The following is a 16,722-nucleotide window of genomic DNA, read 5'->3' on the forward strand; positions in this document are numbered from 1 at the left end:
GCCCCAATGGAAGGAACAAAGCACCACTCCACATACGGACATCCGCATAAGCTCCTCACCAAATTGTACGAAATGAAATCCATCTTAGTCTCTTGGAAACAAACAACATCAGCCTTCCAATTTCTAAGCAAATTTCTAACCCTCAACCTTTTATCCCTCTCATTCAAACCTCTCACATTCCATGAAAGAATTTTCAGCTTCATGATTTAACTCGACTGACCCTCCCCTTATTTCTTTCCCTTGATGAATGCTCCAGAAAATTAACAGAGGACTGCAAATTAATAAGCTCCCTCTTACCTTTTTTGATAATAGGAGTGCACACTGCCCTCTCCACTTCTTTGCCTCTGTTGTCGGCCAGAAGCCCCCCAATGGTCTCCTCAAGCTTACCTTCCTCACCATCACAAGTTAGGCCAACTTCCTTGCAAGCCTGAATGATAAAATTTCTCTCCTGCACCTCCAACTGTGTCTCCTGAACAGAATCTGGGACAAAAGAATCCTGGTAGCTAGAACCCACCACTTCTGTAGAAGCTCCATATAGGTTATCAGTCTGTGATATGCAACGCCCGTCTCCTTACCCAGAAAACCCTTCACAGAAGCACCCTGAGAACCTCCCATCTTGACCTCCTCACCGACGCTGGTAGCAGACCCAGAGAATTCCGGAGACACCCCACTGCCAGGCTGCTTACCCAGAATCCCAGAAACAGAGACACCCAAGACCCCCTTGAGATCACCTTGGTCGACCAGCCCCTTCACCAGACTGGGTAGAGGCCCCTGCGTCTTCATCGAGGAACCCATCGTCTCCGTAACCTCGACCAAGGAGTCCGCCGTCAATATATCTCCCAAAGTGTCAACCCTTGCCGGACTCGCCGCCCCCTCACTGAGCATGTCTTCCTTAGTCGGCACCTCTGACGGAGATGTGGTTGCTAACTCCAGGGCCGAAACGACCTCCCTGTCCCAAGACAACAACCTCTCCTCGGAACTGGAATAGATACCGGCGACTCCCACCAGAGACTTTGGGCCTCCCTTCAAGCAGTCCAGCTCACCGACCGGAGGAGCCGATGCTTGATCACTTAAATTCGCCACCACCGTAGCCTTGAAACTAGGACCCACCGTCGGAACATCTCCCAGACCACCCTCACTTGCCGGATTATTTCTCTCCTCCCCCTCACTGGACTGGACGACCTCTGTCGGCACCTCTGCCGGAGACGAAGGGACAGTTTGCGAGACAGACCCGGCATGGGACACCCTGTCGCAGGACATCGGCCTAACCTCGGGACTACCGGCGAGGCCCACCGGAGCGACAGGGCCTCCTGACGAGCTCTCCGGCACATCCACCAGCTTCGAACCTCCATCCGATGCCTCCCCTTTCTCGACGGGCCGAACAGCTTTCCTCCTAAAATAAGTCTTGACCGGATGGTATCTCTTACCATGCTTGGGCCTACCCCAATAAACCTTCCTGGGCTGGGCTACTTCCTTCATATGATTTTCCCCTCCTACTAGCCCATAATCACACGATCCCCCAGGCCTAGGTAGAGCACTCAGGCCTTCCACAAAACTGATAGCCCTCGCAATTCTGTCGAGCCCCACGTCCACCTCGCCTCTCAATCTTACCAGCGTCTCCTTTGCATTAATTAAGTCCTCTTTAACACGAAACCAGGCTTGCACGACAGGACTACCTGCCCCCTCCCGTCCCTTCACATGATCAGCTCCGCTTACTGAGACTGGCAGACTCGTCGTGGTGATCAACCTGCTCGCCTGAACTGGAAACCTGCTCGCCGAAGCTCCGCCGTGAAGACCCAGTAACTCCCCTACCTTTGGGTTGCTCGTTCCCTCCCCATCAAAACGCTGATTCTTCTTCGGACCCTCCATACCGCCCCTGTCCGACCTCACTGCGGCTAGGGACTCATGCAGACCCTTCTCCTGTGTATCCGAAAGCTGGTCTTGCTTATTCTTCACTACAGAAAGCTCATTCAACCACCTTGTGACCCTGGCAATTGGCTCAGTGAAAGTATCAAAACAGTCCTCTGTCGTCTGCAACGATGACCCCATAACTTCCACGTAGCTCCTTCTCCTCCCCCCTTCATCATTTTTCTTAATAACTTCCCTAACCTCCCTAGGCTCACACAGGGAAAGCTTGGCGAAGTGCAGCTCCGTAATGAGACGTTTCCATCCTTGACCATGACGTCTTTCTGGTATAATGACCGAGCCACTCCTATGCCTACCATCAAATTCTTCAATTGTCAGGAACCTCCCATGTCTGTTAGCACATTTCTGTGCAATTATCCGTGGATACCTTGCTCTGGATTGGTCCCAAAAAACCTCTGAAGAATCCACTGCTACCAGGTCCTCTATAATGCGTGCCAACCACACCACCTCATCCTTGTGCAAGAAGATGGTTTTTTGTTTCCTATTGCCTCTTTCGAAAATTCTCACCCCTGAAGCCCCACTCTTAATCAGAAACTCGAAAGTTTTGGACTCCACAATCCACTTTCTCGAAGTAGCCATACCGCTCCCTAGCTCACCAGCAAAAAACTAGACCCCCAACCAGTAACCACAGCGCCACCCACGCTGTTCTCAGGCAGAGTTGGAGAGAAAGAGGCTATATAACAGAATAGTGATATCATCTACCTATCATTTTTTAAAGGAAACAGAGAAAGAATTTTTAACAATCACCAAAAGCTTGCAATACTACAGAGGTACTAACTACTGACCAGAAGCTACAACAAAAAATTTCAGAAGACACAAAGCAACGGAAATAACATTAGCAAAAAGAACACCCTTTAGAAAATTACTACAGAGAGTATTTAATTAGTATTTAATTAACTGCGGTGATTAAGCCATTCAAAAAGATTTTCCCCATTCATATATGTCAAGAATGCTCTTTTTTTATTAAGAAATGATGCCCATTTCTTGAAGGAAAACAGAAAGCAAAGAATCACATTGAGGTGTGTAAACCACACACTGGAATGTCATTTATGTTCAAGCTTCTTGGCACAGCCAAACTCCTATTGTAGGGTACCTAGAAGCAGCTAAGATTGCATAAACACAATTTCATTGATGGCCCCAATTGCATCATGACAATATGACACTATTTCCTTAAATTCATGTGAAACTTGCATAAATAAATTCAAGTACAACTTCATTCAGATTGAACATTAATATTAGGAAAGCCATATAAGCTAATCAATCAGTATGCAAACATGTCACGCCCAAACCCGCTGGGTTTTAGTGCATGAGGAAACCACGATTGACTAGAAACCTATAAAAAATTTCTCAAAAATAATGTCTTTCCATCAAGGAAAATGATCAATCCACAAGTACAATGTTACACTCCTCAAATGTTCCCAAAATAAGTCAAAACTCCATGAATATTTACAAGAATTATAGGCCTATGTACTAGGGTTGTGCCTCACTACGCTTTTTTTATAAAAAAAAATAAAAAAATAAAAAAAAAATTATTATTAGCTATAAAATTAGAGATGTCTATATTAATTACGAGTAACATTAAAAAAAAATTATTAGCTATAAAATTAGAGATGTCTATATTGATTACGAGTAACATTGTGTCTCCAAATGAGATCCAAGCTGCCACAAAATATGAAATACAACCCATCTCAATAATAGGGACCCAAAATAAACAAGCATGTCTCGCTTCAGTTATTAAACAATTAAGTCTCCAAAGAAAAGATCGACAAAGCATCTATACTCCAAACAATATGGTAAAGGAACTGCTAGCAATCAAAACTCCATTCTAGGGGCCCACCAGCTAAATCTATAAAATAATAGGGGGGAAAAAAAAAAAGCTAATGCCAGTAAGTGACATACATAATGGGGTAGGGAAAATGCAAGTTTCATGGGATGAAATATTTCGCATATTAAATAGTAAGGAGGTTGCCAAATAGGAAATGTTATAAATCATTTTCTTAGCAATAAATTAACAAGAGTAATTGAAAGACATGTAATACAAAGCTTCTCAAAATAATATTCTACGAAACTTGACACATACTATGAACTGTAACATATATCCAACTCAAATCTAAAACAGAAAATCCATCCCAAGGCAACATGACAATGTTCCACACGGACAAAATAGGAGTTACACAATCGAGAAGCCAAACTACCAATGTCACTAATAGAACCCAAGATAAATGTTTCACATACATGGAACAGGGGGGAGAACAAAGGATTTATTTCAAAGGTAGGGGCAACCTGCAACAGGGTCCAACCAAAGTACTTGGAAGAGGCATTGGTAGTGCACGGGCATCATGGCTGGAGCTCATGCATTCAAGATCGAGTGTTAACAGAATGTAAATGGTGTATGTGGCTTTGTTACGTGTAGTACTGTAACTGTGGACATGTCATAGATGTGAGAATCGTATTAATAGTGGTTGTAGATGCATACACGTTTAAATAGGAGTCATGGAGATTGGAGAGAGTAGAACTTTAAAAGTCAAGTTGTATGAGGCTTACTCCATCGATGTGGAACTTATTTTATCTACATCCATTTCCATTCCTTGTCACTATCTGTACTGGGAGCGATCGCATGGTATCAAAGCATGACTACTAACAAGGAAAGGAGATCACCAAACTCCTCACAACCTCACAAGGGCATTCCGGATGATCCTTTACCAACTCTTACGAGAAGGGAATCTCGTCAAGGGTCCACCATGAGTGTGAAGACTCAGGGCGGCTGTCCATAGCCCCTCATACCGTCAAAAAGGATTTTCCACAGCACACAACAGATGACCTACGTAAATGGTTAAACCAGGTTGTCCAATTCTTTGAATATCAGGGCACCCCACCCAACAAAAGAGTCACCAAGGTATCCTCCCATCAAGAGGGGGAGGTCAACCAATGGCTCCAGTGGTTACAATGTGTGCATAAGGAGAAAAGGATGGTTCTAAGTTCTAACTTGGGATGTCTTCAAAAAAGAACTGTTGGCTCAGTTAGGACCAATGGAATATGAGGACATCGATGAAGCATTATCCCAAATCAAGCAATATGGTACTTTTCAGGTGTACCACCAAGAATTTGAAAGGCTGGCAAATCGGGTGGTGGGCTGGCTACAGAAAGCCCTAAATGGAACACAGCAGTGAGGATGTTTTGACCCAAGTCCCCATTGAAATGTCCCGAATGAGGGATGAAAGATTGGTGCACCAAAATCGACTGAATGAGCCGAACGTGCAAAGAACAATTCTCATACAAGATAGTGTGGCAACAGCATCACCAACCCTTTGTCCACCACCCATTCCTCCGGTAAAGAAGTTTTCATGGGAAGAGGATGAACAAATGATATTCATTGGGGTATAAATTCCGCACACCTCATGTCTTTTTCATCGAGAACCATCCGTGGGTGGTCGAAGTGACCAGCGAATGAGAGTCGGAGCAGCAACTGCATGAACCTTGAGGGCAAGGTTCTTTTCAAAGGGAGGATGAATAATAGAACCCAAAGAGTGCAGAAGCCGAACACAAACCCAATATATGCCCTCTGTTTCATGGGAGAACAAAGGAGTTATTTGTGCAGGCAGGGGCGACAAGCAACTTACAACATGGGCTGACCTAGTGTTACAAACCTAAGGGTTCTAAGGGAATCTAGACCTTAGATTCTAAAAGAACCTAGACCTTTCAAACACAAGGTTTGGGATTAATTTTTGTCGTGCCTTTATTCCTAGTATTACCTCTTTAAATAGAGGATTCATTACATATTCTAAGACTGAGTCAGCAACTCTTATTGGAATATAAACTAAGGCTAAGTTATCAAGACTCTTACATGGAAATAAAGACTAATATAGAAATAAAGACAAATCTGAATAAAATAAACTACTAAGAGATTAGTAGAGATTTGAAGACCATCTTAAAGGACCGTAACATTCCTCCCCTCTTAAAATAGACCTTGTCCCCAAGGTCTAGTTGATTTTCTTCAAAGCATCCTTGTTCTGTCAAAGTCAAAGTAACAAAATTCCACTCCAAGTCACGTAACAGTATTGTGGTATATTCAAATTGCCTTTCCTGCCACCTCATACCCTATGCGAATCCTATCTCTTCTATACTTCATCAAGCATCCATCGCACCATCTCTTGTAGGGACAATATTGACATCCATGATCTTTGAGTGGCCTCTTGTCTTCAAGGGCAAAAGTGGAAAATTGAATTAATGCAATCAAACACCTTTTTACTCTCTACCGAAGTATTGAGCGTTTGTGGCGGAAACTCTTCCTCCAAGGCAGCGAGTTTGGGAATGCTAGTGCAGGTAACGGCAACTTCTTCCAACTCCTCCAACTCCTTCCCTGCAAATGGATCCAAAAATTTAAGGCGTTTTCTTTTTGGCCGCTCAAAAGGTGGCACATGATAGCAATGGGAAGGCTTGATCCGGGCTCGTGGTAGTGTTTCGGGATCAACCACATCCATGGCTTCTCCACCTGGATAGAGCATAGCCGATTCGAATTGCTGGGTTGCAATTGGTGGCTCGTTGTTCTTGGATTGTTGCTTTCGCAGAAAAGTGGCCACCCATAGCGCCTTCTTGTTGAACGGCCTGTGTATTATGGGTTCAGATGGAACACATGTTTGGTGGTTGAAGGTTGTGCGTGAAAAGGGCCGAGAATAATTCACTTCAGGTTGTGATTTGTGTGGTATTTCGGGATTGAAAGGGTGTTTTTCTGATTGGGTGTTGTGTCTAGGTTGCCGGCAGTGACAGTGTGACTTTTTGTAAGAATTTCGGTGGTGGTGGATTGGGTAGGTTTGTGATTTTGGGGGTTTCGGCGATGACAGAAAGGGGTGGGATTTGTGGCTCTGATGGTAGTGAAGATTGAGAAACAATTAGATTGTCCATCTTGGAGAGAAGGGCAGCAATTAACTCTCAGATCTCACCATCCATTGCAGAATTCAATTTAGTCAATTTTGCCTCTAAACAATCAAGCCTTTGATCCAAATTGAAAGATGGTGAATCCATTGTTGGCTTTGATAACAAGTTGTTACAAACCTAAGGGTTCTAAGGGAACCTAGACCTTTCAAACACAAGGTTTGGGATTAATTCTTTTCATGCCTTTATTCATAGCATCACTTCTTTAAATAAAGGATTCATTAGATATTCTAGGGCTAACTCAGCAGCTCTTATTGGAATATAAACTAAGGCTGAGTCATCAAGACTCTTACATGGAAATAAAGACAAATCTAAATAAAATAAACTATTAAGATATGAGGAATGCTGGGCTTACAAACAAATTTTACAGAAAAATTTTTACAAACTGTGGCAACATGATTGGATATAAAATAAGTTCAAATTTTGAAAAACCTAATCATGTTGTGCTACATCAGTTTGTAAAAGTTTTTATGTAAAATTTATTTGTAAGCCTAACACTTCTCTTAAAAGATTAGTAGAGATTTGAAGATCATCTTAAAGGACCGCCTGAAGTGAAGCATATTTTATCGACTTCCATTTCCATTTCCATTCCTTATCACAATCTATATTGGGACCTATCAGTCACAGAGAGGGAAGTAATTGGCTACAGGCCAACAATGTCGCATAGATTAAGGTATCATGATACTGGCTACAATGTCATATTGACTGCAGTGTCAGCTACAAGTATTTGTAATATTGCACTCAAGTCCATCCCAGCTATATGTTTAGTGTGAAGATGCTCAAGAAGCATTTCTAGTACTGCACTAAATTCCATCCCAGCTAAAAGCATCCCACATGTCCTTATCGGCTCTTATGTTGTCAACATGGCAAACCTATAACGTATCAGCAACTCTACTAAGTGTATAGTTCCATACTACCCTCTAACTAATCAATGAGTTAACACAAGTAAAATGGTTGCCAAGTCATGTAATGTTCATTGCAATGCTAGTTGTTCATGCTGTAAAAAGCCCAAAATCGATTTAAATAGAAAAAGAAAAGTAAAGATATATATAAACACACGCACACACACAAATGTTAATAAATTACACAATTTCAATGGGAAAACTCTTAGCCTTTCGTGTATTAAACAGAATGCCCATTCAACAAACAGTATTTTATACCCTAGATTAAATTTTTGTTTTGATAAGTAATAAAGAGAGTTTATTAGAAAAGAGGAAAAAAAAAATCAAGTAAACTACAAGAGTTTCTCCTAAAATTTGCATATAAAGGTTCAGACAATCAACAAAGTGCAAGAATGAAGAAAAATGGACACTGCCACAGGCAGCCATCCGATCATACAAAGATTGAAGAAAAATAGACTTGAGGTCATTTATGCTAACTCCAATAAATTGAAGGACTGCTTGTTTTCTTTCCATACGGTCCACATTATACTGACCACCACAGAATTCCAAACAGAACTTATGAATGACGATCAAACATCCCTCAATAGATTTATATCTCAATAACCTTCCCAGGCATAACCCAATGAACACCAAGACATGTAAATATCAAGCTCATAACTGCCTTACATCAATGCAATGTAAGAGTAAATGATCCACTGATTCACCATTAGCCTTACCAATACAACTCCAATTGACTAGAGCAACAACTCTCTTAATGATGTCAAAGTCAAATGCAGATATAAAATGATGTCAAAGTTTTATAGTCACTCCAAATGCATACGATCTCATGTTATACCTATCATGGAACCAACATCACTACAACAAGTATACATATAAAATCTCTCTGACTTACAGCTCCTTTTACTGCCACATCCAGGTCTGCATCATCAAAAACTATGCAGGGTGCATTGCCACCAAGTTCCAGAGATACCTAGAAAGGTCAAGAAGTCAATTAGCCACAAGGTGATTCCCAGACCATTCAATCTTTTAGCACATGCACTCGTTTCATATCCTATGCATACCTTTTTAACAGTCCCAGCGGCACCTGCCATCAACTTCTTTCCAACTGCTGTTGAGCCCGTGAATGTGATCTTTCTTACCTGGATAAGTTGAATAAAACAAGAGCACCTAATGTTGCACCATTTGTATATCCAATTATCTCTGTGGATATTGCATCATGATATCAGATTGAGAGAAGATTGGGGTATATATTAAAGGTAAAAAAAAACCTGTGTACTGGCAAGTAAAGAATCTCCTATATCAGAAGCATTTCCCATAACCACGTTGACAACGCCCTAAACAATAAAAAATCAATAACCATAAGAAACAAATGACGCAATAAATATGTTATCGGGATGGTCAAGGAAAAAAGAAATAAAGGCTAAGAAATGCTCTAGAAACTATGGCAACAAATTAGGCAATTTAGCCCAACACAAACCCCATCCAGTCATTGAGCAAGTTAATTTTGAAATTTCAAGCTTGGGATTTGGATCAGCCTGGGAAATTCCGAAACAAGTTCAACTTCAACTGAGCTAGGGCCAATGCCTCTGCAACCCGAGTTTAACCTATGGTTTTGATTAATTAGTTCATGATGTAAATTTGTTAGCACTGGAACCATATCTTTTCTGAATATGTATATGTTCATGTTGGGAAAGCATTTTAGAGGTTCACTTTTAAAGTAACACCTGAAAACCATTAATCATAGGAACATAAAGCAACCCAGAGTTGCAGCCTAGTAGACACATATATACTTATCATCTTGGTTTCAACTTAGAAGGCCCAAAGAGATGACAAACTTATATCATACCCTAAAAAAGTATATGTGCTTATGTGTCTGTCGTGCACAACACACATGATAAATAATTACCGGTGGTATTCCAGCCTGAAGAGAGAGCTCAGCTGCTGCTAAAGCTGTGAGAGGTGTAATTTCAGAGGGTTTTATGACTACCGTACAACCACATGCAAGTGCAGGACCAACCTGAAACAAGTGAGAGACAAAGCAAGTGATTTTGAAAATGATATACATTCATAAAAAAAGCCATCTGCTCCTCTAAGCACTATAAAAAATATGCACCAGAGGATATCAGACTATATTAATCCTAACTTTAGCAAACCTTCCGAGTAATCATAGCCAAGGGAAAGTTCCAGGGCGTAATTGCACCAACAACACCTACAGGCTGCAAAATAAAATTTACAAGAGCACATATATCAAATAGCCTTGAATAAGACATCTAAGATAACAATTGGCATTAGAATATCGGGTAAAATCAATAAATCTGCATCAAAAATATAGGTCAAAACCGTCCATCAAAGGTAATGGGACTGCCAGTGGTAGAACGCAAATCAAAGTACACAGCTCAGAAAAAGGATACTAATACAAAAGAGGTGGGTGAATGCTGGTAATTGCTCTCTCGTCAATATGCAAGGGATTTATAAAGATTTTAAAATGATATCATGTTCATGCTTTCAAGGCTGGTGAAGGAGGGTAATCCTTTTCATACTAGAAATCCTTACTATTCTAAGAGGTCTTAGATGTTGTTGGGTTGTATTGGAATTTTATATCTTATTGGTCATTATCATGTTGAGGGTACTTATATAACTGTATCCATCCTAAACAAATATAAATAATACGTTAGTTACATGAGAATGCTAATTCTAGGTCCCCTCCCTCTCACTGCCACTCTCTTCCATCTTCTCTCTTATCTTATCTTTTCATCATCGAGTGTTAAATCAACTTGATATCGTGGTAATGGCCCTGGATTCGAATCGTGACTCCACAATTTATCTCTTATTTTAGTTAAATATTTCACAAATTAGATTCCACTTATTGAGGGGATTCTGAGCCCCAACATGAGGAGTATTAGAATATTACTGATTAAATGAACAATTTCCCAGCAGAGTACTCTTTTTGGAACAACTGCTGATTTAACTAGACAGAAAACAGAGACAATAGATGAAAACACGCGATCAATTAGATGGAAAACAGGGACACTAGCTCATGTTGTTTAATAAAGCTTTACTGGGTAAGTAGCTTTGAAGATTTGCTCAAGAAGAAAATTCTTTATGGAGACCAGTGACTGTGGAGAAGTATGGGATCCAAAGAGGGGGTTGGTGTTCTAAGAAAACTCGAGCGCCATATGGGGTGGGTCATTGGAGGAATATTAGAAATGGCTTAGGGAGTTCCTCAAACTTTCTCTCCTACAGTGTAGGGGACGGATCTCGCCTTCATTTATAGCAGGATGTGTGGTGCGGAGAAGTGACTCTCGAATCTCTATTCCCATAAGTCTATTCTATAGCTCAGGACAAAGAGGCATCAGTGTTGGATTACATGGACTCTTCGGGCACTTATGTCCATTGGAACCCAACTTTTCTTACGGCGGTCAAGGATTGGGAGCTTTAGTCCCTTGTTGCATTCCTCAATCTATTATACATATCGAGAACCCACCCAAGAGAGAGACAAAATGTTGTGGTCACAGCTCATAATCATAGGTATGGAGTGAAGAGCTACTACTATACTCTACAGTCTAGAGAGGCTTCCCTTTTTCCATGGAAGAGCATTTGAAAGGTGAAGACTCCACCTAATATTGCTTTCTTCACTTAGACAACAACTTTTGGAAAAATTCTAACAATTGATAACCTTCGGAGGCGGGGTCTTACCCTTGTCAATTGGGGTTATCTTTGTAATAAGAGCGAGGAGAACGTAAACCACCTTCTCATTCATTGTGAGTTTACTTGCGAGACATGGCACCTTATTTGGAGTCTTGTGGGTCATGCCTAGCAATATTCTAGAGCTACTTCATTGTTGGAAGACGCAAAGGAGGAGACAATCCAAAGAGGCCATATGGAAAGTCATCCCTACTTTACTAATGTGGAGCATTTGGAGAAAAAGAATTTGACGTCTTTTCGAAGACCACGAGTCTAATGTGTTGCAACTAAAATCTTCCTTGAGTTCTCTTTTAGATTGGGTTGAATCCTTTGTTCCTAATTTATCTTCCTCTAGTCTTGTAGATCTTGTTAACTTTTTAGATTTTCGACCCCATTAGGATGGTTACATCTCTTGTATACTTTTCACATATGCGAACTTTTCTTCTTCTTCAAGAAATTATTATTCATCGAAAAGGAACCATGGTCCATCAAATACTCTTCCAAGAAAAAGGAATGCCATCATTACAGACAAAGATACTGTAGAAGAAGCTAACAGCAAACACCTTTTTTTTTATGAGGCCCACCAAAGCTTGTCTTCACCTTCTCATCTCATTTTATAGGAAAACAACAAATTGAAAAACGAAGCAAAGACATCCACCACCTAATTGTGAGCCACTCTAATAAAGCTTACCTTCCACTAAAGGGAACCACTAGAAAGCTCCAAATGAACTACTACAAAAGCATTCTTCAAACAAGCAATACTATATAAATCTGGAAAAGCTTCCTTAAGGACCTTCTCCCACACCACACATCATGCCAGAGTCTACTCTTGAAGCCATCTCCCAGCTCAAATCTAGTATGACGAGACTCACAGCAAAAGTCGAGTTAGACGACCACATCCTGATGGGTTCACGAGCAAAGACACGACACAAAATATCCTCCATCCCTCCTGATAACCCCACCCCATACGGCCCAAGGGGTTCAACAGAACACCCCCAACCCACGAACTGCCAAATTTAGAATCCACAACAACTCTCCGCCATGCCTCTCTCTCGGGCACATTCTGCCATAGTCATTTCCCTAAAAGAGCATGATTGAACATCCTCAAGTTCCAAAACCCTAACCCTTCCTCAGAAATCAAAGAGCAAATCTTAGATGAGCTAACTAGGTGAAATTTGAACTCTTTACCTATCCCACCCCATGAGAAATCTAGATGGAAGTTCTCTATGCAGTTTGCAACACCAACAAGAAGGGGGAAAAGAGATATGAAGTACGTAGCTAAATTAGAAAAGATATTCTTTATAAGGGTAACCATGCTACCCTTAGACAAAGACATCTTTTCCAACTAGCAAACCAACAATTTATCTTTTCAACACCACCGTCTCATATAGACTTGGTCTTGCAAGAGGCCTCCAAAAGAAGACCAAAATACTTTAGAGCCAAAGAAGAAACCCTACAACCCAAAATGCCAGCCGACCCATCCACATTATCAACATTAACCATAGGAACCAACTCTAACTTGGCCAGATTAACCTTCAAATCGAAGACAAGTTCAAAACATAAGAATAAATCCAACAGATAGAGAAGATGATTAGGTGTAGCCCCACAAAAAATCAATGTGTCATCCGCAAACAACATGTGATATATTAACCGCAACAGAGTGCCTAGACCCCATAGAAAAACCTGAGAGAAAACCCCCATCAACAATTGCAGAAAGTATTTTACTTAAGGTCTCCATGACAATAACAAACAGAAAAGGAAACAAATTGTCTCAAGCACGGGAGCTATTGAAGAAACCGAAGGGATTGCCATTCACCAAAACAAAGAAGCGCATTGAAGAGATACAATGCGCTAAGCAAGAGTGTCATTTCTCTCTGAATCCGCACCTCCTCAACAAATACACTAAAAACTCTCAGTTGACATGATTGTATGCCTTCTCAATATCCAGCTTACAAAGCACCCCTGGTTCACCAGATCTAATCCTACTATCCAGACACTCATTTGCTATGAGCACATAGTCAAGGATTTGCTTACCTTTAACAAAGGCATTATGGGGCTTTGAAATAATCTTCTCCATGACCCTTCTCAACCTATTGGCAAGGAATTTAGCAATAATCTTATAAACTCCATTCCCAAGACTAATAGGCCAGAAGTCCTAAAGATTAATAGCCCCAAATTTCTTTGGAATGAAAGCGATGAACGTGACATTGAGTCTTTTTTCAAACTTACTACTAGCATGAAAATCATGGAACACCCCCAATGTTTGGCTTGTGCACATCCTAGCAAACTTAGAAGAAAACCATAGAAAAATCATCAAGACTTGAAGCATTATCACTATTCAGAACTTTCACCACCTCTAAGAACTCACTCTCCTCAAAAGAATGCTCTAACTAAGAGGCCTCTTCTGCATCTATAGAGTCAAAAGCAAGGCCATCCAGCTTGGGCCACCAGTTGGGTTGTTCTAAAAGCATACTCTCATAGAACTAAACAAGATAACATGTTGGCCAAAAGAAACTAAGCCATTTACTGACAACAATTTGATGGAGTTTGTCCCTCCTATTTGAGTTGGCCACCCGATGAAAAAAATGTGTATTCATCACTCTCATTTAGCCAAAGAACCCTCGACTTTTGTCTCCAACTTATCTCCTCCAATAAAGTAGTTTTTTCCAACTCACTAATAACTAAGCTTTTCCTCAGCTTCTCTTCAGCAACTAAAGTTCTCTTCCTCCAAACCATCAAGAACGCACAATTCTTCCAACAAAGCTTTTTTATGCAACTCAACGGTACCAAACACCTACTCATTCCAAATTTTAAAATCAGTTTCAAGGCTCTAAGCTTTTGAGCCAAAATGAAGCTGGGAGAGCCTTGAAATCGATAAGACGACCCCACCACTGCCACACTCTATCCACGAAACCTTCAGCTTTACATATTCTCAAACTTAAAAGGTCTTTTGCACCCCTAACTACAACCACAACCAAGGAGAATGGGAAAATCATCTTAGCACAATCTATGCATCCTTTTCTGGAACAGATCGAGATACTTAGCTTCCCATTCCGGAGAAACAAGAAACCTATCAATTCTTGACCAAGAGGGAGAATTTTGATTATTAGACCACGTAAAAGACCCCCATACAAGCGGAAGATCCATGAGAACCTGTTCAAAAATAAAATCAGAAAACTCCATGATAGCGGGATAAGAACGAGCTTCACCCAATCTTTCACTAGAATAACAGGTGACGTTGAAATCACCACCAAGGCATATTCCACCAACTAATCAAGCCAGTCAACTCCTCTCATAAAGACCTTCTAAAGCTATCAAAACTAGGCCCATAAACCCCTGCAAAAGCCCAAACAAAGCCATCTTCTACATCTCTAAATGAACTAACAATAGAAAACTCCCCCACGCACTCTTTAGTCTTCTCCACAACCCTCCTATCCCACATAAGAAAGATTCCACTAGAGGCCCCTCTAGCAGCTAAGAGCACCAATCCACATGCTGACGTCCTCACAAGCTTCGCACAACACTACTAGAAATGCGCTCCAATTTTGTTTCTTGCATACAAATAATGTACGTCTTCCACTGCCTAAGGAGATTTATGACTCTCAATCACTTGTCACCCTCATTCAACCCTCTCACATTCTAAGACAGCAACTTGGGCTTCATAAAAAACCACTTGCAGCCCTCCCCTTGCCCCTACCATGGCTAGTGCTACCACTATTTGCATCACAATTAATGATATAGGATAACCTCCGTAGTTCTCTATTACCTTTTCTTCCTAAATTCAAACAAGAGCCCCAAACCTGCTCAAAATGACTCACTTCAATGGCCGCAAACAAGGCCAGAAGCTCCTCTTCAAATCCCTTGCACAAAAGCCCCATAGAATGGCGGATCTCTTTCACTTTCTGCAAAACCCCGGTCAAAAGCAAAGTCCCTGCTTTTTTGTTAATTGTAACTGATGGACAGAAGTTCAATGGAGTGGGCTCCTCCTCCAAGAACATATCCCCCGTTCAGCCATCAAAAGCTCAAATGCTTTAGCCTCAACATAAAACCAACTCACATAGCCCATCATCAATAAACTCCACCAAAACAACAAGCACTCTAACCCCAAGGAAGAGACACAGAAGAATCAAAGAAGAAGAAAATGTTGGCACGTGCCGACACGAGGGAGAAAAGAAAAAAATAGTTGCTAGAATTACCACCAAATCTAGTTACATTATTGACACCAGATTACCAATCAATTATAGGTAGAATAGCTCTTGCATTAGATTTGAATCACATAACATTTTAGCAGGCCTTGTTATGAAGGTTGTACACCTAATTTTCCTAGGATTGTAGTTCAATCGGTCAGAGCACCGCCCTGTCAAGGCAGAAACTGCAGGTTCAAGCCCCGTCAGTCCCAACCTAGGCCCAAAGTCAGAGCTAGTTCTTGCACAAAATATCATGCTACTTATTTGATTATCCCTACTGGATGAGGGTCCTCTTTTGCAACATCCTTGAGTCCAATGAGGATAAAGTTATCTCGTCATCTTTGAGAATCTGGATGACCTTGGCCTCCACTTCACTCACCGAACCAGCCTCTATATCACCCCTTGGAGAAGATTGTGCCCCTCTGGCTATCGGTCAATTTCGATTCCTTTGATCTTTACGGTGCTTATTCTATATTAGTTTAGTCATAAAGGAACTTCAGTTTCGCCTTTCTTGAAAATAAATAATGTTCCTTAACATGGTAATGATTCATGCAAGGACAAGACATCTTATATATATAACCAGGTTCAACTACTAGGCAAAATATTTATCTTATAAAGGTTCATAATATAGAACTCAAAACATCAAAAAAATGAATAAGATCACCTGCTTTAAAACAAACAACCGGCGATCAGCAAGAGGTGATGGAATTATATCACCATATACACGTTTGGCTTCTTCCGCAGAGAACTCAATAAAACCAGCCCCATAGCTTACCTGTAAATTGAGTCTATCACATAACATGTTGCAAATAATTGATGACTTTTGCAACCCCAAAATAAAAATAGTTCATGATGAAAACAAGAAAATATAGAGCCAAAAACCAATGCTCAATAGCTTAAGGCAAAATTTTGATTGAGATACCTCGCCCAGGGCTTCTTTTAGAGGTTTTCCTTGCTCTAAGGTTATAAGTTGTCCAAGCTCTTCTCTGTGGGCAATTAGTAGATCGTACCTTGAAGTTCATGTGGTAAAGACTAATATGAAAATTTGTTAAGAGTATAAAGTTTCTTGGCCAGCATTTTTGGAGAGGATT

The 16,722-nt window shown here is 40.9% G+C and overlaps 1 protein-coding gene across 3 annotated transcripts in view; it reads right to left on the minus strand.

The window, feature by feature from the left end:
* Positions 1–16,722, minus strand: part of LOC132173817 (succinate-semialdehyde dehydrogenase, mitochondrial) — a 34,128-nt gene that overhangs the window by 12,927 nt on the left and 4,479 nt on the right. For all 3 annotated transcript variants that reach the window (XM_059585433.1, XM_059585432.1, XM_059585431.1), the window contains 7 exons: positions 16,554–16,641; positions 16,296–16,406; positions 9,914–9,976; positions 9,667–9,777; positions 9,029–9,094; positions 8,822–8,899; positions 8,653–8,730 (listed from right to left, as the gene is read on the minus strand). In XM_059585433.1, the coding sequence (XP_059441416.1) occupies positions 8,653–8,730; positions 8,822–8,899; positions 9,029–9,094; positions 9,667–9,777; positions 9,914–9,976; positions 16,296–16,406; positions 16,554–16,641 (595 nt within the window). The remainder of the gene's footprint in view (positions 1–8,652; positions 8,731–8,821; positions 8,900–9,028; positions 9,095–9,666; positions 9,778–9,913; positions 9,977–16,295; positions 16,407–16,553; positions 16,642–16,722) is intronic.

The sequence above is a fragment of the Corylus avellana genome, chromosome ca3 (genome assembly GCF_901000735.1).
Source record: "Corylus avellana chromosome ca3, CavTom2PMs-1.0".
Classification (NCBI taxonomy): Eukaryota; Viridiplantae; Streptophyta; class Magnoliopsida; order Fagales; family Betulaceae; genus Corylus; species Corylus avellana.